Here is a 23010-nt window from a genome sequence, read left to right as displayed (position 1 = left end):
ATAAAGAAAGTTGTTTAAACAGGACATTAATATTAATGACACAAAATAAATGCTATTCAGATAATATATATAAGATGAAAATACTCGTAACGCTTTCATAAACTATTTTCCAGGTAAACATAATACTTGTATATTAATTAGGAAAATATTTTTAAACATTAATTCTGTGGTATTAATATGCTTGTCATCTTTTTAAAAATTTTTCTTCTACATACTCATTGAAATAATAATAAAGAAATGAGAGCGTTACGAGTATTTTAATCTTATATCTAAGTGCGCAGACTAGCGGAGTTTATCGGAACGAATTCTCTTTTCTTGCATCTGCAAAACGTGGAGGACTCGCTTTTCTGTACAAGGTAAAATTTGTAGAAAAATGTTCGGGGATTTACAAACTACTGAAGGATTAAGAAAATTAAATGACTATCTTTCTGATCGGAGCTATATTGAGGGGTAAGTAATATTAATTTCGACCGGATGAATTGCGATTTTTCGCTTATGATTTACATTAAGTGATCATATGGTTTGGTTTTAGTATACTGTATGATGTACTGTATATTATGTTTCAGGTAGAAGTTACTTTTAGGTAATTCCAGCGTACATAAATATATAGATATTGAGCTAAAAGTAACTTCTAACTTTGAGATTAGAATGTTAATGTTATCAGTATGAAGATTTGTATCAAATTCATAGGCAAATACAGGGTATTCCAAAATGAATTCTGCCATCTTTGGTAGTATTCATTTTGGTGTGCAGCATTGCTTTCTCTCTCAATTTTTGGGGTATAGCAGCATAGATTTTCACTCATTTTCAATGTTTTAATTATGCTCTTAGATAATAATTAACATAATAATTTAAAGTGGTAGAATTCTTCTTGCAACACCCTGTAACATTTTGATAAATTATATAATATATATATAAGATTTCAGAAGTTACTTTTTAAGTACTTTGTGCTATATGTATATACATACATACAAGAGACATTGGCCGTACTCTAGGTGTTTAGCCAGCAGAAAACAAGGAAAGGGGAGGGGAAGAAGGGAAAGGAGATACACAGTAGAGAAAGGTAGGATTCCTCTGAATGACATACATATGGCTACAGTACCTTCTGTTTGATGTTGGTGTGCGGTTTTTAAATTGCAAGGCCATAGTCCCCTGAAGGGTCTAAAAGAAAACCTGAGTGTAGTGAACAACAAAAAGCACCTCAAATATGCAGAAGCGTGGCATATATTCAAAACTAGTCACAAAGGACAGGCAATCAACTTTAGAGGAGCAAGTAAGATATCAGCAGCATGGAGAACGAGCGTAATATAAAGATTCTTTTTAGGATAAAAATTTTTTATCAACATAATATAAAGGTTTAGTAGGAAGGAAGTTGACGACAGCTTATAGAAAGCCACTACTTGCAGCATGTTACGTGTGCAATGTGGTTAATACATTACGTAATTTATGGACGGCCCCTAAGGGCATTTAATTGTTATTTTTATCTTAAATTATGTATATTTGCTGTTTTAAATTTATTAAAATGGGTATTGTTTAAGGTTTGGAAATGGATTAATTTAATTTTTATTATTTTTAATGGGAAAAATTGCTTTGGACTTCAAATGGACTTCTGGAATGAATTAAATTTGAAGTATGAGATACCAATGTGTCTGTTTTGAAATACAGCATATCTTGTAAATGTTTGACCTGATTTGTGTTATATCTTCAAATCTTGCAACTCAAATTTCATCCACTTCTAATTAAAAACCAAATGTAGAATTTAATTGTGTATGTCTGTAAATGTGAGGGATGGTGGGGTGGCCTCTCTTCTACCATCCCCACCCTATTCTCAAAAAACATGACCAATAAAAGCAGTTTTTTTAAATATGTGAAGTTTTTCCAGAATATCAGTGATATTGTTTGTTTTCTATTAATAATTATTTAAAAAGTTAGAAAAGACTAACAAGAATATATTTTAATTCTTAAGAAAACAAATTGCAAAAAATAGTTTAAAAATCTGACATTTTAAGTATACTTTCTCACTCTTTTATGTTGCAGGTATCAAAAATCTGAAGCAGATACTAAAGTTGTTCAACAATTAAGGACGCCTCCTCCATCTACATATGCCCATGCATTAAGATGGTATAAACATATTAAATCACATGAACATGAGATAATTGGGTGAGTTTTTAAATTTATTTTTATTAACTAGAATCATATGTAAGTTGAGAATATGTAGATGTAAAAGCTATCTGTGTCACAGCATCAGCTCTCATCTTGTCCCACAGGACCAAAGTTTATTTCAAGGAGAAATCTATAAAATGCGATATGAGGAGGCATTACACCTCTATAAAATGTTACTATTACTATTATAGTATCTTCTATTTTTTATAAATTTTAAGTAGTGACTCAGCAGGTAATGGGTTGTCTAGTTATTTTTAAAATTAAGTTTAAATAATATTTTAAAGTTAAAATTTTTTTAAAACCATTTTCTTTTGAAAGGATACATACTAGAGTATTGATTTACTAAACATTTACACAAACAACTTGTAGCATTTTAAAAGTAATGTTAATTAAGAGAAAGGAGATTTCATTTCAAATTTCATAACTTTTGACTTTTTAAACTGTCACTTCTTAAAAACAAATCTTTAAATTTTAATTACATATTAATAATTGTAATTTATCTAAATTAAAATTTGATGCCAGATATAAAGAATGATTGTTGTTTTTGTGTTTTAACAGAATTTTGGATGTGGGGGTTAACAATGAACTTTCATTTGATTTTTGCAGCAGAAAATTATATAGGAGGGAAAATTTTTTTTAATGAAGTTGCTATTTGTGAATAAATAAAAAAAAATAATTATCTATTTTTGCATCTTATGTATAAAAGTAATAATAGCTAGATTTAAAATCCCATTTCCTTATACAGTCAAACCTGTTTTTATGCGCTCTTTTTATGTGCGATTTTTTTAATGCGAATTTTTAATTTGCGGTATAGTTGGCGACTAGTCTCGTGCGATTCGTCATGTCTTACGTTGACTTATTATAGCTAAATAAACTTATTATAGCATAAATGCACTTATTATAGTAATATTATTGCATGAATATGCGAAAAATGAAATAATTTACTTTTTAAGTCAACAAAACACCACCTGGACAAAAATATGTAAAACAGACGATAGACCAGACGATGCAGTCAAGTGCTGACATCTGTTGTCAATAAATTCTATTTCGTACGGTTTTGAGTTATTTTCTATGTGAGACTTTTTTTAATTGTGTCGCGAAAACTATTATTTACAGCCATTCGTGAAGTTTCGTGAGATTTTTTTTATGCGTTTTTTTTTAATGCGGTCCCTATCCCCCGCATAAAAACAGGTTTGACTGTATTTATACTAAAATATATGTGTACAAAATGTTACAAAAAAGTTTTTTTCCTGGAAATGGGTGATAGAATTAGTCGAGATAAGAAAAAAGTGTAGAGTAACATATTTGCAAATTTGTGATAGTTACCAAAATATTCAAGGTTAAAGTTGCAAATTTGAACCCACTTTTTTAGGAACTATGATATAGTTATTGCTATTTAAACTAGTATTTTAAAGATAAACATTTATTGAACTGAACAATGTTTTAAACAAGAAAAATATGTGGTAGTTCCCACTTATTTTACACACAACTTTCAGTAAAAAGAAGTCTTTAAGTTATTTTAGAATTTTAGTATTGCCAGTTAAGACGGGGGAAAAATAATCACAATGATAAGCTTTTTGTGATTAGAGAGGTTGTAGCCGAAGTTTTCAATGCAAAAATGTGTGTCGGATATTCAGTGCTGCCATCCTGTAAGCCTAGAAGTTTGACAATGGCATTTGGAACGTCGGTGGAATCATGCTCGACATTCCAAATGTCATTGTCAAGCTTCTAGGCATACAGGATAGTGACACTGAACATCTGACGTACACATTTTTGCATTGAAAATGTCAGCCGCAACCTTGCTATTGCTTTCCAGTCTGTCCTTCCATTTTCAGTTGTTTATTGACAGTTGGCAGATCTGAAATGGGAGCCCATTCTAGCATTATTTGCCAAAACTATTTCGGTAACTATCTTGAATTTGCAAATATGTTGCTCTACATTTTTTGCTTATCTCAATGAGTTCTATCACCATTTCCAGGAAGAACACCTTTTTTTTTTTTTTTTTTTTTTTCCTTTTTTTTTTTTTTGCAACACCCTGTATAAGGAATATTCATTATTTGTTTTGTATGAATTATAAGCTGAATTTGTTCTGGATCAGGATGAAAATATTTCTTATTCAATTAAAGATTTGGCTTCCTGAAGCATTTAGTATGAATAATATGGTGTCAGAAATATATGGAGTAGTTGATCTCTCTATACACCTGCATGAATCATTAATGGATTTTTGACTTTTTCTTTCCTCCATAAAAAAGATAGTTTCTTCATACATTTGATAAAATGGCTGGGACAATAAGTATAAACTTGGAAATAAGTCTTACTCTGCCATGACTATTATTTCCTGATGTGTGAAAGGGACAAAATGAAGACTCTTTGAAGTAGTGTCTATTTGGGAATTTTAATTAAATTTTCTAAGTACAGTGAAATCTCTGTTAACCCATAAACTGTCAGAATACATTTGTATTTATTAATTTTAAGCCTGCTTATTTTTTAAATTTTTGTTTGTTATGGCTTGTCAGATTGTCAATAATCAGTATGTAGCTTATTTGTGGCAGGACTGAAAATTCTTTACTTGTCAGAACCTGTATTATCATGAATAATTGCACTGATGCTGTCTTAATTTAACCATGCCCAGTAGCTTCAATAATTGCATTATGCCAAATTGGGCAAAGATACAAATGAGTATGAAGTATGCAAGTATGAAGTTTTTCTTTGTAAACCTGATTATTAAAGCCAAACAAACTGTCAGATTATTGGGCACCTATGAATTCTGCTGCAACTTTTTCAAGGAGGAAAGGGCTATACTCCCACTATCATAATTATTACTTATAATTATGATACTTCTTGGCTTAGATAACTGTCAGATTATTGGGCTATAAGCTTGATGCCGCTATTAAAGCAGCCAAGGTAGACAAATCAAGAATACTAGATGGCAAAAGAAGTACTGCAAAGCATCTCGAAAATGAACGAGAAATCTTCGAGGCTACGGGTGAAAAACACATCTGTCTTTTCTTAAATGCATTAAAGATGCATTTAATTCCACCCACATCAATTGAATTGGAAAGGACATTCTCAGTAGCAGGACTTTTTATTACTAAAATAAGAACCAGATTGGGTGATTAGAGTATTGACCATCTTTGCTTTTTAAAATCTTAATATAAAATATTATTGTAAATTTTCATGTTTTATTTAAAAACGAAAATTACCTATTAAGTTAGAAGTTTGATTCCAGTTCATTTTATTCTTTAATTTTTCAACTCAATTCAAAGGTTATATTTTATTATTTTTATTATTTTTATTTATTTATTTATTTATTTTTTTTTTTGTAAGCAGTTTCCAACAAACTTTAATAAATTTTTTCTATTTGTGAAAATTTCTATGTACTGTACAGGTAACCCCTGTATAACACGGGAGTTACATTCCAAAAAATTGCCATGTTATGCAAATCCGTGTTATACGAAACAAAGAACTAGTACGAAAAGGGGGGTTAGGTTCCAAAAATTAAAAAAACATGCTGTTAAATCCTTCTTTAAATCGGATTTATGATTCACAAAAGCCGATGCAGGCATTGGGGCATACAAAATTACAAATAAAAATAATAATAATCTGAATACTATACTGTAAAAATATAAAATATATATATAATAATTTATATTGTTAATTTAAATTAATTTAAATAATTGCTAGGGGCACTCCTAGTGGCCATTTTTGGCATACAGTGATAGAATCCAGTTTTTCAGCTTTATATAGTAGATTTTTTTTGTGGGTAAAATACTTATTTAAGTAAATATTTTACCAGAGATTATTCATCCTATATGATAATCTCAGCATGAGAATCATCAACTGGTAACAGTTTTTAATACATTTCATCTATGAGGGTTTTACCTAATTCCTGAATCATGTTAGAGTGAACCCATGCTATAAAACCACCGTGTTATATGGGGGATGTTCCCAATTCTCAAACCGTGTTAGAGTGAATCTGTGCTATAGAAGTGCCATGTTATACGGGGGTTACCTGTAATTCAAAGATAATTTTTAATACATTTTACTCAGCATTATTATTATTATTTTGGAGGTTGCAGGACATATTAAATTACTTAAAACAGAAAAGTAATCATATCATATGATTTCAAGATTTATTTTGTATCTTAAAAATAATTAATTATATCTCGGGAATCAGATCACTTTTTCTCAAAATCCTGAACAAGCAAAGGACCAGAAAATGAGAAACTCTAGTTTACACATATTTTTTGGTATATAATCATTAGATTGTGCAATTTCCATGTCTGTATGCATTTTGATGAAGATGGCTTTTCTTAAGTTTGTGGATTTGTTTAACTAAAGAAATCTGCATTTAATTATATATTTTCATTAATTTAAAAATATGTTAATAATTTTATATAAAAACAACAACAACTTCTCTTATAATTATCAGTCATTTTAAATAAAATTGCAAGAGTGGACCTAAAAGTTAGGACTGCATAAATGTTACAAACCAAGAAACTATATACAGTATAACCTCCAAATAGAGGACACCATTAAGACAGAGTCAGCTATGTCAGTCTGCTATTAGGAGGTACTGTACCAGTACATGCTGGCAGATATACTAAATTTTAATGTGTTCATTATATAGTGAAGAATACAATGGATTACAAAAATATCAAATTTGCATTAGAAATGTGAATATGCCAAAAAGTATAAGTAGGATATATAATTAAAAATATGTATACAGTATATTATTTATCTTTCCAGCTGTAAAAGTCTCATTTTAAATTGAATTCTATGTAGCAAACAGAATACTTTAAATGGAATATAAAAATTATGACAAAACAAGCATTGATTAATTATTAATTCATCAAAAACAATGGGCGAAAGTAACAAGAAAGAACATTTATTTATTGTGACATCATCACAATGCCAGGCTGCATTTCATATTTTTAATTTATTTAATTTAATATATGCTCTTCACCTCAAATTAGTAGTGGCTTGCCCCTGTACATCATACTTTTCCTTTAACAATAGTGTCTTGTGAGTCATCCATTCACTGCTTTCAGGGGAAACTTTTGAATTGAAACATGACTTTGAGTTTGCAACAGAAGTTCATATCTGGTCTCGTATTTCATCTAACTCTATTCTTGAGATTAAGGAAATGGACAGATGATGATAAGAATTTATAGGTTACAGTTTTTTCAAATTGCAGCCCAAAAATGAAACTATTGTTATGAACAGAAGGGTAAATGAAGGTCAGTCTAGGCAGTGAGAGTTTGGCTTATGAAGGCAATTTGCTAGCTACTTTAAGGAATGGTAAAGGTATTCAGTAATCTTGCATTTATAAATGTCCCTTACAATCTAAGTGAATAATAAAAATCAATATAATGATTTGTCTTCTTTGTAGTTATCAAGGTGTAATTTTTTGAACGTTTTTGCTTTTTTCGATAAATGATTTATTAAAAATTACATTTAAGCCACAGAAAGCTGTTAAGATCATAAATGCAATAATTCCAAATATCTTCCCAAATTCTAAAATGACCAACAAAAATTGTCTTCATAATACAACCTTTGAACTTTCACCACAAACACTGCAGCTGTAACCATTTGAAGTTTATTTTCATTATTTCATTATATTATTATTCTTTCATTCAACAAAAACTGTATTAGTTTTTGTTGAATGAAAGAATAACTAAGGAAAAGTTTATGGTTTCTTGGTATCATAAGCTTAATTCAATAATAGTACAGATGTTCAATAGCATTAATATGTATGACAATAAGTAGTGATTGACAACTTAACCAGGTTAGTCTTTTCTAACAGATAAAGAATATTGTTCACTTTTTACAACCTGCTCCCTCCTCTATTCCTGTTTTCAACCAGTCTTAATTTGATACCTATGGTCAAAATTTGTCAACTAAGAGAGTATTTGAACTGATTCTGTTTTTATTTTAAAATATTTCTTACATAATTATTTCAGAATATTGAACCTGGTCATTGTGTTTTCATAAGGTTGTTTATGGATGACAGCATCTGCTATTTAAAGGTAACTATAATAGATGTCCTATTTGAAGGATTGTAAAAATGTCCATTAATTATAAATGAACATCATCATTAGACCTGATATGCTATAAGCTAGATGCCAACCAAATGTCGAAATTCTATAGCCATATCTAGCCCGATAGAATTTTGGCATTTGGTTGGTGTCTAGGGTTAATTATACTTTCTATTTGCATAATTTCCTTAACCTTAACACAAAATAAGAAAAATGTGAACTTTGAGAAATTTGCGGGATTTCTCGGGTTAAAAAACAGCCAGGATTCCATTAGAGAAACCATAGTGTGAACTATGTAATGCCGACACAGTAAGAGATGTGTAATGTATCATATATAACTCTAACCCCATTTTGATTGATTTTTGTGTTTAGCTGATTTCATTTTGAACAGATTAAAGGGAAAGTTGTTTAGACTGGTTTTGCTATATACAAGTCCTACTTGAAACATCTTGATCATGGGTATTGAAACAATTTAATGTAAAACAGTACTTAGTGTGATAATTCACAATTCTATGTGACGAATTCAACATGAACATGTGCTATCATCTCCACACTACCTTCTCCTGTTCGACTTGCATTGGGTGTGGTCATAATTAATTAGTGTCATTATCAGTTGTTGCCACATATTCTTGCTTGTGTCTGCATAGTTGCATTCTTATCTGACCAGCTTAGGCATCTGATCTGGAGCTCTTGTAGGAATCATTTTTACTTAGAGTTTGTGTGTCAGTTTAAATGACAACAATGCTAACAAACCATAAAGGACACTTTATATTTTACTTGTCCTCTTGGTCTGGTGGCATGGTGCAGAGTTGTCTTGGAAAATGCAGGATTTTGTCATGAAATTGTTCCTCGATTGTTGGAATTACCTAGACAGATAAGATATGAATACAGAATATTATAAAAAACAGACCCATATGTAGTCTTTCTTATAAATTGATTTGTTGATGTATATTTACCCAAACAACTACCGGATTACATCAGACTACTTCTCTGCAATTATATTTAATTAATTACTAAATAATTTGTCACTACAGGAAGACATTAGGCACCATCTCTTATTAAATTTAATAATAATAATAATTTAATTAATATTTATTAAATACTTTAAAATATTATGGAAGAAAAGAATTGGCCCAGAGTGGGACTCAAACCCATAATGCCCGCTTACTGTGCAGATGCAAAATTTAATTATAATTATTAAATTTAATAATAGATGGTGCCTAATGTCTCCTTCTAGTGACAAATTATTTAGTAGCGAGGTTGAGGCCAAAGTTTTAAACACGAAAATGTGTACGTCAGATGTTCAGCACCGCTTTCCTGTAGGCCTAGAAGTTTGACAATGGCCTTTGGAATGTCGAGCATGATTCCACTGACTTTCCAAATGCCATTGTCAAACTTCTAGGCTTACAGGAAAGCGGTGCTGAACATCCGACATGCGCATTTTCGTGTTTAAAACTTTGGCCTCAACCTCACTACTAATTAATTAATCGCAGAAAAGTAGCCCATTGTACCTGGTGGTTTTTTGGCTTTACAAATTTATTGTGTTTTGTGATGTTTATGTACAGTACAAATTTACCCTCCTGACTATGAAACTTGAAAATGATAGAACCTATCATTTAACGCCAAAATATTAATTTAACTTATGTTTTTTTTCTATTTGATAAAGAAAATAACAATTTTTGTGTTCTGAGGCAATTAATTTGTGCACTGTTTGTTTATTGTTACAATTTCTAAAGTTGTAGCAAAGTTTTTAAATCAAATTTGAGATCTAAACCCCATAATAATGAAATTTTTATAATGTTAAGATAGTGGAAACATATACAATTTCTAATCATTGTACAGTGGATTCAGTAATACATTTTTTTAGCCTTTTCTGTTTTTATTATTTGCAAAAATAATAGGTGATAATACTGCCTTAAATCTTAACTATTTTACATTTTGTAAAATACTAAAGATTTATGAAAAATAACACCATTTACAGATAATGGCTATCACATATATTACTTTTAAAAAATTTCTAAATAAAAAACTTTTTATTTTAAAGCTTTCCGCAATCAATTGAATCAAATGAATTAGCTGAAAAGAGAAACAAAGTTGATGATGACGATGACGATGACCTTGGTCTTTTTGGTTCAGATGATGATATGGTAAGTGCTGCTTTAAGAATTTTTATTATGTAGCATGAATTTACTGTTTAAGTGAAGGATTCAGAAAGTAAGAACACTATTTGAAGAAATAGTATAATTATTTTTTCTAAATTTAAAGAACAAAATTGTTTTTAATAAAATGAGACAAATATTTCAAAATTAGGAGACAGGTTTCCAAAAAATGGAAGATTGAAAAGATTAAGTCTCAATATTGCAAAATATTGAGACTTAATCTCAATATTGGGGACTGAGGTTGGTCAGATAATTGAAAAAACGGATAACTGAAAAGTATGAAAAAATACATTATTAGTATATTAGTATATCGCTATTAACCTACTTCGCGTTGAATTTTCATTGATGTTAAACCCAACAAAATTTTTTTAAAAAATAACAATCATCATTAAATTATTTCTTTATTTTTCATAAAATAAATACAGAAATAAAGAAAAAATAGAAAATTAAGCCTGGTTTAAATACTGGCCTCCCTTTGATGGTGGAGCCAGTGTTTCCAGCTAAAACATGCAAAAATTAGCAAAAATAATATTAAAGTAGCCAAGACATAGCCAAATATTGTAGCGCCACATCACTAGCGGACATTTGAATTTGCTGACTAGAACACAGTCGGTTAACCGATGTGACGGTTGATCGGAGGTCGGATAATCGATGCTCTACTGTAAGTGATGATTGCTTTTGGTAAAATCAGATTATTATAGATGTATGAAAGTGGTGTGAAAGCAACAGACTTTGCAGCAAACATAGGAATATATAAATCTGCTGTTTACATATATATTTGAATATGTGAAAAGCGAGGTGTTTCATTTTTAAATGAAATATTAGGAGAATTACCTGTATATTGGGAAGTGGATGAAAAGCAAAAGATTTAAAAACAATATGTGCACTATTGAACAAAACTGTACAAGGAAATGATAATTTAACCCCGTGTAGAATTCAAGAGAAGTACCATGAGTGTGGCTTATACAATATTGTCAATATGTAAAATGTTAAAAATCACAAATCATTTAGAAATTTGAACTACTATATACAGTATATTATGAATGAATGCAAATTATATGCTTGACATATTGCACATGTATCTAATAGCCATTGATATTTGCTGACAAAACAGGTTTTAATGTCTTTTCTCAAATGTTAATGGATAATCACCTGAAATGATGAATGCTACTATTACCAATGCCTCCTCAGGCAGGGATATCTATAATAATCATTGTGAGTGTTATATTATTATTGCATCTTATGACTGGGGGCTAAACTGTAGTGATGTATATGATGGGGATGGAGCCATCCCTACCATGTACAGTACATTACTATAGTGCATTTATACACAATCATCATGATCTTAAATTCTACTTTTGATTACGTGCATTGGATTTTAGGGTGGAGTTCTTGTTAGTGATTGTTTCTCAGTGGAATCTGCTTATTATGATCACTTTGGGACTTCCAACTTTTGATAACAATAACTGGCTGATAACTGTAAACAGAGGATAAAAATTTTTCATTATTGAACTCAATGTATTACAAACAATTACAGCATGAATGTGTACAATTTATATTTATCTTATACTTAATACAACATTACACATTTATATATGCTACATTTCTTATAAACAGTTGTTTAACTCAACAAATTGCAACAGGAATGTTCATTCCCAAATGTATGCTTTTAAATTAGTGAAGAAATTTTGGATGTTTTTAAATATTAAGACGACAAAATAGTTATTTCATTTAGCCAAATGTATAACTTGCATTTTTTTTTTTAATTATTAACATTTATAAATGTTTTTATCTTTTTAAAATATTTTTTAATTTTAGGATGAAGAAATAGAAAAGTTGAAAGAAGAAAGATTAAAACAGTATGAAGAGAAAAAAGCCAAAAGTATGTTGGTTAAAATATTTTTACCTCCTTTATCAAATAATTAATATTAAAGTCATGAATTTGTTTCAAACAAACATTAAAGTGTGATGCAGACTTGTTCGAACCAAACTGATAGTATCACAGAAGCTGTATAACAGTACCCTTTTTGAGAGACATATTTGATAGACATTTGCAAAACAGAATTTTTTTTTGTTGTTAACCATATAAAACATGCTATGAAAAAAATAAATCATAGGACTACTTACTGACTCTGCACTATTTATGTTACCATTGGTTAAGCTTGTTTCTGTCATGGAGTATCATGTTGGATGCATACAAAATGTGTCATAAGACTCCACTTTTACATTGCTCAGTCACATGACTATCCCAGAATGTCACTTGTCTTGGTCATGTGACATCTCTGACATATTTCCTGAGAACTTTCATCTTGCAGAAGACTGTTCTTTTGGCCAAACCTTGGAGGCATCATGTGACAGAGCTGTCAATGATTTCATATTTTTTTAACACGCAATTTACTACTTATTGGATTCTAAAGAGACTGCAGACCACAGTTTGATAAATATTGCATTTGTTATGTTTCCAGTAACACTAACATTCTACGATAAAATTCACCAACTTAAAATTCAATAATAACAATTTATTTTTTAGGATTAACCTCACAAAAAACAGAACAAATAAATTATCAAATTACTTGTGTAGCAGTCTTAAAACTTTTCTAGAAAATTAGGGGCTGTCCATAAATTACATAAGGTATTTTGGGGTGGGTGGGGGTCAAGGATTTCTTACGATTTCTTACTCAGGGGCAGGGGGGTAATAGATCTCGTCTTACGTAATATTCTTATTTTTACTTTTTGATCTCGTTGAGTGGTGGAGTTTTGAATTTGGTTTCAATTTGGCGGTTTCTGTTAAGAACTCTCGTTGTACTAATGCCATCTCGTGTGACGTGATAGAATAATAACGCTAGCAGAATCACACTGTACACATTTTTTATTATGGGAGAAAAGCCATGTAGTGGTTTCTCTCTCTCTCTCTCTCTTTTAGAATAAGTGCACTACTCCTATGGCTGTATAATACTAAGAATACATAAAGCAAAATACATGATACAAAGTAAACAAAAAATTAATATTTGGCTTTTAGTGAAAACTAAAATGTAAAATTAGAAATTAGAAATAGTCTTTTCTTCCATATTTTTTGAACATAACTGTAAAAAGCATCAAACAGTGGCATCTGAACAAGCTTATCAAGTGAACATGACCACCTGTAAAGATTTCTAATTTCAGAATAAGTCTATCTTAATCATAAATTGGACAATGATAGATCATTTGGTCGACAGTGTCTAGGTTTTCTGTAGAGCAAAAGCAAGAGGCAGTTTCTGCCTGGTTATACATCGCCAGGTAGCTTCTAAAATTATCGTGCTCAGTAAGTAGTTGAGTAGTAGCAAACATTAAATCTCTAAGTGGTGATGAGAAACCTGCATTCAACACTAGGAAAATAAAGTCTTGCTATTCTACCAGTTATTCCACTTTTGCACAGCATTGTCATAAATATAACTTTTAAAGCTGCTGCGTGAGAGAGGGATGTGAGTGTAGTCCAAGTCAGTGTCCTTTGCAGCTGACTTAGCCTCAAAGTCGGCTTTTTCATTTCCTAGTATGCCACTATGGCCAGGAACAAATATAAAAGTTATCTTATTTACAAGATTTTTAATATGGTGCTGGATATATGTAATTTTATTGCTATTGCAATTGGGATTTAATAGAGCTTTTAGGACAGACAGAGAATCACTGTAAATTTTGATACACAGAGTTTTGTTTGATAGTGAAGTGGCCCACTGAACAGCTTGGTAGACAGCATCTTCCTCAGCTTGATAGATGGAGGTATGTTGGGTATCTGTACCTTCTAACATACTTTGGGTAAAATATGTCAGTTTCGAGGAAGATACAGATACTTGAGCCGACATGTAGGGGGCTTTTGGACCTATCTATGTAGATATTAATGTCTGCATGGTTATCCATGGAGGAAGCAGATGACACCAAATAACCTTGTTTACAGGGTGATGATTAGGATAGTAGGGTAATTGCAATGTGGTAGCATATGAACAGCTGTAGATAGGAGTAGAGACCGTTGTTGAGCCTTGACGTTTGTAGTTCTGATGTAGTAGTTTAAAACCTTTTCTACAATACATAGTGACAAAAGAAGGAGCTCTGCTAGTATCAGAGAGGCATTAGTAGAAACAGTTCTGCAGTACTTTGAAATTCTGATGGCAAACTGTCTTTGAAGAAAAAGTAATTTACTTGTTTTTGAATTTTTACTAGTTACATGACCCCAACTACAGGCCGCGTAAAGTAGCATTGGTTGTATTGCCCCATTATGTAGTGTTTTACAAGCTTTATGATTTGGTCCCCAGGTGCATCTAGCACATTTTATCATCATGTAGTTTATTTCCGAGATGTAATGAATATGACAACGGAATGTGATCTCTCTTTATTCTCTTTTGTTTTATTTTGTATGACGTTTGTTTACACATGCTCTATCTAGTGGATCTGTCAAAGTTTTTGCGTCCTTTTGTGAAAATTAAAATTAACATAAAAATGAATATTATGACGTTGATTAATGAGATAATAATAAAAAGATTGTTAATAATTAAAAAAAAAATTCTTAAAATAAATTTTTCATTCGAATTCATTAAATTTTTATATTTTTAAATTTGTTCACATAAAGTCTTTTATAAATAATAGTACATATTAATTAACTAATTAATAATTATATATTTTGGACCTAAGGTTTATAAGAGTTTCATAAAAATATTTATTTTTGTTAAAATCTTTGTATAAAATCATGCCTAAATATTACGTAAGATAGGGAAGAGGAGGGGAATCAAAGAAAATCTTAGGGTTTCTTACACGGGTGGGTGGAGGTCTAGAATGGCCGAAATCGCCCTTACGTAATTTATGGACGGCCCCTTACTCTTAAAAAAATGTTTTTAGAATAGGTAGTGGTGTTAAATTTTTTAATATCATATATATTATTCTCTAATGAATCCTGTTCTGCATTTTAGTCTTGTATTATTGTAACAGTATTGTAGTTATAGTAACAGTATATTTCATATATTACTTAAATTTTTTTTTAATTAAAATTTTTGAATCAGTACACAAATGACTTAATGTTTGACTTATAAGTGAAAGGGGTTTGAAACTTGAATCTTTGCACAGACACAAAAAGTTATTTTATTTATTCTAAACTTCATTTCTTATTCTTTATTTTACTAATAAGTGAATTTCTGTTTGATACTCTCATATTATGAAAGTACCAAAATTAGTTGTATATTATTTGACAATAAAATGGGATAGAAAGTTTTAACACTTTTTAATTATTTATACTATTCACTAACAAATGATTTTAACAGACTACAGACACTAACAAATGATACATAAAAAGAAAATGAAAACAAAGTTTGGGGGGGGCTAACTTGACATTGATATTCTTTGCCTGGGACTGATTGAACTTTGCATCTGTGTGCTCTTAACACAGTGCTACTCAAACTGTGATCTGCTGACCAGAGCTGATCCAAGTTGAAATTATTTTTATTTATTTTGCAAAAGTAGCAGCTTGTGAACACAGTTACAGAAGTGCTGCTCTAATGCCCATTATGTGAATTGTTTTATTAAACAAAACATTTATTTCCAAACAGACAAGCCTTACATAATGATTTAAATATTTATATAGCTTTAGTTTAAATTTTTAAATAAAATGATTACAGCTATATACATTTTATATAATTAAATTTAGATAATAAATCTATAATTATTTATTTAGGATTATTAAGCATTCAATCTTCATTTTAAAGTAATTTGATAGTTTATTTGTCTGTTTTTTTTTTTTTTTTAAGTCTGTCCTGAAGAATTGTTATGAAATCTTAAGTTGGTGAGTTTTGTTGTAGAATGTTTCAGTATTACTGGAGATGTAACAAATGCAATGTTTATCAAATTGTGGTCCACAGTCTCTTCGGGGTCCAAAAAGAGGTAAATCATGTGTTAAAAAAATAAAATTACTGACAACTCTCATATAATGTCTCCAATGTTTGACCAAAAGAACAATGTCTTCTGTGAGAAGAAAGTTCTCAGGAAATACATTGGAAATGTTGTGACCAAGCAACATCAGGGCAGGATCATGTTAAACATTTTGTATGCATCCAGCATGATACTCCATGACAGAAACGAGCTTAACTTGTTCCCCGAGGATAATGTTTAAAAAAATTGCACTATTTTTGGGAGAGAAACATAAATGCTAAAAACCTAAAGTAGTTAATGGAAATTTTAAAATTAATTTTTTTTAATATATTCTAAAGCAGTGTTTCTCAAACTTTTTGGTTCGCGACCCCCCTTTTGCACTTAAAAAATTTCTAAGGACCCCTGAAGAATGACTATGTGTAGGAAAACATCCCGGAGGGAGGGGGGTTAAGTACCCTCTCATGGTCGCTCCAGTGCTGCCGCTAAAAATGCACACCAACTAAAATAATATTTGAGTAGCCCAAGACATAGCCAAATATTGCAGTGCCACAGCACTAGTGGAAATTTAAATTTGCCGACTGAAAAGCTTTTGGTTGATCGGCTACAGCTCTACTGTATTTCTAACTCGACTTGCCTACAGACGCAATGCTGCTAGCGAACACCGTTCCAAATGACAATGTTGTTCTATCATAGTTTAGGCTGAGAGTGGAACTTGGGGGATTCCCCAATAGCGCACAAATTTATGAATAATTAGGCTCGTATTAAATATTTATATTGTTTTTATTATTTATATGTGCAGTTTATTTAAGTAAATATTATTTTATATATTTTTTTATTTCTATTATTTCTAAACATGAATCCATAGTAAATTTATAAAATATTTGAAAAAAAATTGATCTGGCATCAATTTTTCAGCGACCTCCCCCAAATATTTTTTGTGACCCCCACTTTGAGAATCACTATTCTAAAGCATTTTGCCAGAATTTTTTTATATGATATGATATATAGGCTTTCACTCGTCATGTTGGCTAGACAAAAGCAGCAGTAACCAGTGCCACTTGCCAAAAGTTCTTAAAATTAGATCAAAATTCCAATATGAAAGAGTAGATGTTTAAAAGCTTTAAAAGCTTTTACGGCTGTTTTACGGCTAGTGGAGTCGCGAGCCTTAGAAATATTCAGGTTGTGATCTTCAATAAAAATTAAAAAAATATATAGATTGTCAGCATTTATATATATATTATAGTCAGATTTTTATAGATAGAATTTGTCTGCCATCGCCCCTCTAGATTTCCTTAATGCCCCCTAATTTCCTTTGAGCCTTCTACTTCCCCCCTGAAAGCCTCCAATACCCACAAGGGGGTGTTATCGCCCACTTTGAGAAATGCTGTTCTAGATGGTTCTAAATTATTTAATAAATTATTAAAATTATAATTATTAATTGATTGAATAATTAAGAGAATAGTGCCTAATGTCTATCTCTAGTAGCAAATTACTCAGTGTTAATTAATAAAATTAGCAAAGTTATGGCCAGGTGATCATTTGGTGATATTTCAATATTAATATTGTTGACAGTAAATACATGTAATTAATAATAATAAATTATTTAATAGAACCTGCAACAGTAGCAAAATCATCTGTTGTACTTGATGTCAAACCATGGGATGATGAAACTAATATGCAAGAAATGGAAAAAATGGTTAGATCAATTAATTGTGATGGTCTTACCTGGGGAGCCTGTAAGTATTTATCTTTCAATGAGATTGTATTTTGTAGTTTTTAAATAGTATTTTAAAGTAAATGCAAATTTAAACAATTTATGTAATTTGGATTTTATTCCAAAATTACAAAATTGGAAGTTAAATTCTATCAAAAATATATACTAGAAGTATAAATTCATTTTAAATTTATAGAAGCATCGTGAGTTTTGAAAAATGCTTTTAAAATAATTTGAAGTCACATGCTTTGTATGAAATGCTAAAGTGTGATCATTGATTTTATCTTGAATTGAAAATTTATGGTGTCAATATTACTTCTCACAATAACACCAAAAATGTAAAAAAAAACATACACTTTAATAGTTTCAACAGTCAATGTCAGTAAACAATCATCACCACTAAACCCGATATAAAACCACACACCAACCAATGCCGAATGTTATCGGGCTAGAAATGGCTATAATAATGATAATAACAGAACACACTGTTAACAGAACACACAACTGGAAGACACCTGGTGTAGACAACATTCACAATTTCTGGTACAAAAAGTTTACATCACTGCACCAGGAACTAGCTAAACATCTAACACACATCATCATCAATCCACAAGACATGCCAAATTTTCTTACCCAGGGCATCACCTACATGAAAGCTAAAAACAACAATACCACAGACCCCACACAATACAGACCAATTACATGTCTTCCAACACTCTACAAATTATTGACATCCTGTATTGCAAACAAAATATACAAACATGTTGAAGAATACGACATTCTTACGGAACAACAAAAAGGTTGTCGTAGAAACCACAGGGGATGCAAAGAACAGTTACTCATAGATTCAGTCATTCTACGGCAAGCACACAAACAACACAGAAACATACACATGGCATATATAGACTACAGAAAAGCATTCGACAGTGTTCCACACAGTTGGCTGCTACATATTCTACACATGTACAAAATACATCCATCACTCATTGCATTCTTTCAAAACACTATGCAGCACTGGAGAACAACACTACATCTCAGGGTTAGTAACACTTCCATACAAACAAACCAAATTTTTATTAGGCGAGGAATTTTTCAAGGAGATTCCTTGAGTCCTCTCTGGTTCTGCTTAGCCTTGAACCCATTATCCAACATGTTAAACAACAGGCAATATGGTTACAATATCAGACACGAAAAAACAACACAGTTTACACTGTCACATCTCATGTACATGGATGACATAAAACTATATGCATCCACACAAAAACAACTTCATCAACTCCTACAAATCACACATTCATACACCAAGGACATACAAATGGAATTTGGCCTAGATAAATGCAAAACAGTTCACATAGAAAAAGGAATCCTGAAGAAAGAAGATTTTGCACTTGGAAATGGAGACATTATTGAATCCATGGAAGAGGGCGAGTTCTACAAGTATTTAGGATTCCAACAGGCCAAACTAACAGAACATACACAAATAAAACAAAGATTAATTAAAGAATACCAAAGTAGGTTAAATGCTATTCTCAGAACACAATTAAATGCAAAACACACAGTTAAAGCAATAAACACATATGTCATCCCAGTACTCACATATTCTTTTGGAGTTATACATTGGACTCACACTGATCTTGAGCAACTCCAAAGGAAAACAAGAACAACACTTACTAAGCATAAACAACATCATCCTAAATCCGCCACAGAAAGATTAACCCTTCCACGTAAAGATGGCGGACGTGGCCTGATTGACATAGTTAACCTTCACTACAAACAAATACAGTCACTGCGAGAGTTTTTCTACAAAAAACAAGAAACATCACAATTACATAAAGCAGTAACTCTAGCAGACTCGAATAACACACCATTAAACTTACACTCACATCATATGGACACAACACAACATATAAAAAGCATAGACACCATTAAGCAATCGTGGGCTCGAAAGGCACTCCATGGCAGGCATCCTTATGATCTGGCCCAGGATTTTGTTGACAAAACTGCGTCAAACAGCTGGTTAGCTCAGGGATGCCTCTTTGGGGAGACGGAAGGATTCATGATTGCCATACAGGATCAGGTCATAAATACTAAAAACTACAGAAAACACATACTCAAAGATGCAACACTCACAAATGACACATGCAGAAAATGTCGCATCATGCCAGAAACTATACGACACATCACCTCTGGTTGCAAGCTCTTGGCACAGACAGATTATTTACACAGACATAACCAAGTAGCAAATATAATACACCAAGAGCTTGCAAAGAAACACAAATTATCAGACATCCACGAACCATACTACAAATACATTCCACAGACAGTATTGGAAAACAACACGCACAAAATGTACTACGACAGAACCATAATCACAGATAAAACAATTTACCACAACAGACCAGACATCACACTCATTGACAAACACAATAAAATCACATACATTATAGACATATCCATTCCAAACACTCACAATATACAAAACGCATGCACTGAAAAAATTAGCAAGTACACAGAACTCGCCCAGGAAATAAGGTGTCTGTGGAGGATGGATAGGGTGCTTATTGTACCTGTTGTTCTCTCCTCTACAGGTGTCATACCACACACACTACACAAAAGCCTGGGCACATTAGAATTGAATAGAAACACATACATCACACTACAGAAGGCCACTATATTGAATACATGTCATATTGTGAGAAAATTCCTGAATACAGACACACACACTGATACACTTCTTTAATTTCTGTTTTGGTTACTATGCCTTGACTTTGGTCCGGCATAGTACACAGCCACCGGTGTTAACCGAGTATATCTCACTTAACCCAATATAATAATAATAAATTATGAAACAATTTGGCACTAGAGTCAGGTGCCATCTCTTGATAAATTTAATAATTATAATTTAATTAATTTAGAACTACTGGAAGAAAAGAATCAGCCCAGAGTGGGACTCAAACCTGCAACTCCTGCTTACCACGCAGATGCGTTGCCAATTATGCTACCCAGACCTCTGGTCCAATTAATTAAATTATAATTATTAAATTTATCAAGAGATGGCACCTAATGCTTCACTCTAGTGCTAAATTGTTTCATAATTTATTAGTATTATAGCTGTTTCTAACCTGATAACCTTTGGCATTGGTTGGTGTGTAGTCAATGTCAGGTTTAAGCTGATAAATTCAAACAGTGAGAGTAATTAGAACAAAACTTTTTAAACAAAACAGATACTTATACAATTGGCTGCAATGTCATGTGTGACAAATTGAAAATAGAATAGGAAATATCTATATGTAATAAATCAATTTCCTATATCGATTCAAAAATATTGTCCATGTTATGAGGGCATGGAAGAATTTTGGGACACCATCAACTGGGCACTGGACATTGGGTGACGAAATAAGATGAATAATAGACAAAATACAAAATGGTGTTTTTTTTATAATGAAAATACTTCTTTTCTGTTGATGTACCACCTGATAAGTTTAAATATTTTTTTTAAGAAATGAGTTAAATAAGTTAAAAGAACAATTTTGTAATTAACAAACATATATGTACATGTTACATAATTATTTGTTTTTACAAATAAATATCAACTGTGCGTTGAGGCTTTTCTATCAACCCCCCAAAATTAACAAAGATACATAAAACAAAGACAACAATTAGCCTACATAAAATTAAAAATACATTACATTATACATTAAATACAATATAAATTAAAACAGAATGAAAACAAAATCTTTCGAAGAACTTTTATACCTATGAACTGCTTTTCTTTGATGTGTTTTATTAACTGCTTTGACATAAAATAATTAACAATGCTACAGTACATTGTTTCAAAACGTTTCCTAAGGTGGAAATAACTTGTAACTCGTAGTTCATAACTTATAACTCGTATCTCATAAGTCATAACCATATTTATATTTGTTTCTTACCAATATTTTAAAAAAATTAATAAATAAAAAATATCTTCCATATCATATGCTTGCTAACCGTACAAAAATTTTTAAGTTTTTGTCGCCCAGTTGTGTACCCCGATTTCAGTTGAGATACTTTGTGTAAGGACTTCCAAGTGGGGGAGATGGTAATTAATGTCAATAGATTGGCAGCCTTGTATATTTTCAATAAACAAAAATAAATGATGATAAGTGCTGTCAAGATTTATGCAATTTGGAAATATTTAAGTTTCAAACTCTTTTCTCCCCTTAAAATGTAGAAAATATTTTATACAGATTCTGCACTTTAATTTTTTTGAACATTGCATATCATTAAATCAATATTGCAACTTTTAATAAGAATTTTTAATTACTTGCGGATTACTGATCATTTTTTCCCTCTTCCTCAGCAAAATTAGTACCTCTTGCATTTGGTATTCATAAGCTACAAATTGTTTGTATTGTGGAAGATCTGAAGGTAATTTTTAAATGTCACATTTTTAAAACATTTTTTTTTATTTATATTTAATTTAATAAAATTATTAAAATATACTTTTTCTTCTCAGGTCAGCATAGATTGGCTTCAGGAGGAAATTCAGAATTTTGAGGATTACGTGCAATCGGTTGACATTGCTGCATTTCAAAAACTTTAAAGAATAAAACAAAGAATAAATTTTTTCTGAGTAAATTTCAATAGTTATTTTTACTACATTAAAAAAATAAACTAAATTGAAAAATGTTTTTCTGATGCTTTTTCTTACTAAAACAAAGATAATGTACTAAAGCCAAATGCTTGCTGGATTAGATCAGGCTATATTTAATTATCAATAGAATCAATAATGTCAGGCTTTATCTTTAGGCCAAATTACATAACGATTGCTGGATTTGGCCTAATAGAACTGTCTGGCTTGTAGATGTTTATATTATATATATATACCCCAAGGCTAGGGTAAAGTGATAGCAGACAGAGTTCCATGGTAGGTGTTTTTAGGCCATGGGTGTTGAGTTGGCACTATGGGTAACTAGTATGGTTACATTTAAATTAATAGGTCTGGAGGCAATAAGCTGAATTGTGGGTTTGAGTCCCACTCTGGATTGACTTTTTTCTTTCAGAA

The 23010-nt window shown here is 31.1% G+C and overlaps 1 protein-coding gene across 1 annotated transcript; it reads left to right on the top strand.

Moving 5' to 3' along the window:
• The first annotated feature begins 293 nt into the window (after positions 1-293).
• LOC136988257 (elongation factor 1-beta-like) lies at positions 294-22636 on the top strand. Its single transcript, XM_067286114.1, has 7 exons — positions 294-450; positions 2038-2160; positions 10246-10348; positions 12179-12242; positions 17860-17985; positions 22306-22373; positions 22462-22636. The coding sequence occupies exons 1-7, from the start codon at positions 374-376 to the stop codon at positions 22546-22548; spliced, it is 648 nt and encodes a 215-aa protein (XP_067142215.1). The 5' UTR covers positions 294-373; the 3' UTR covers positions 22549-22636.
• Positions 22637-23010: the final 374 nt, after the last annotated feature.

The sequence above is a fragment of the Centruroides vittatus genome, unplaced genomic scaffold, assembly GCF_030686945.1.
Source record: "Centruroides vittatus isolate TY-2023 unplaced genomic scaffold, ASM3068694v2 scaffold_324, whole genome shotgun sequence".
Classification (NCBI taxonomy): Eukaryota; Metazoa; Arthropoda; class Arachnida; order Scorpiones; family Buthidae; genus Centruroides; species Centruroides vittatus.
This window is presented reverse-complemented; position numbering and strand designations above follow the sequence as displayed.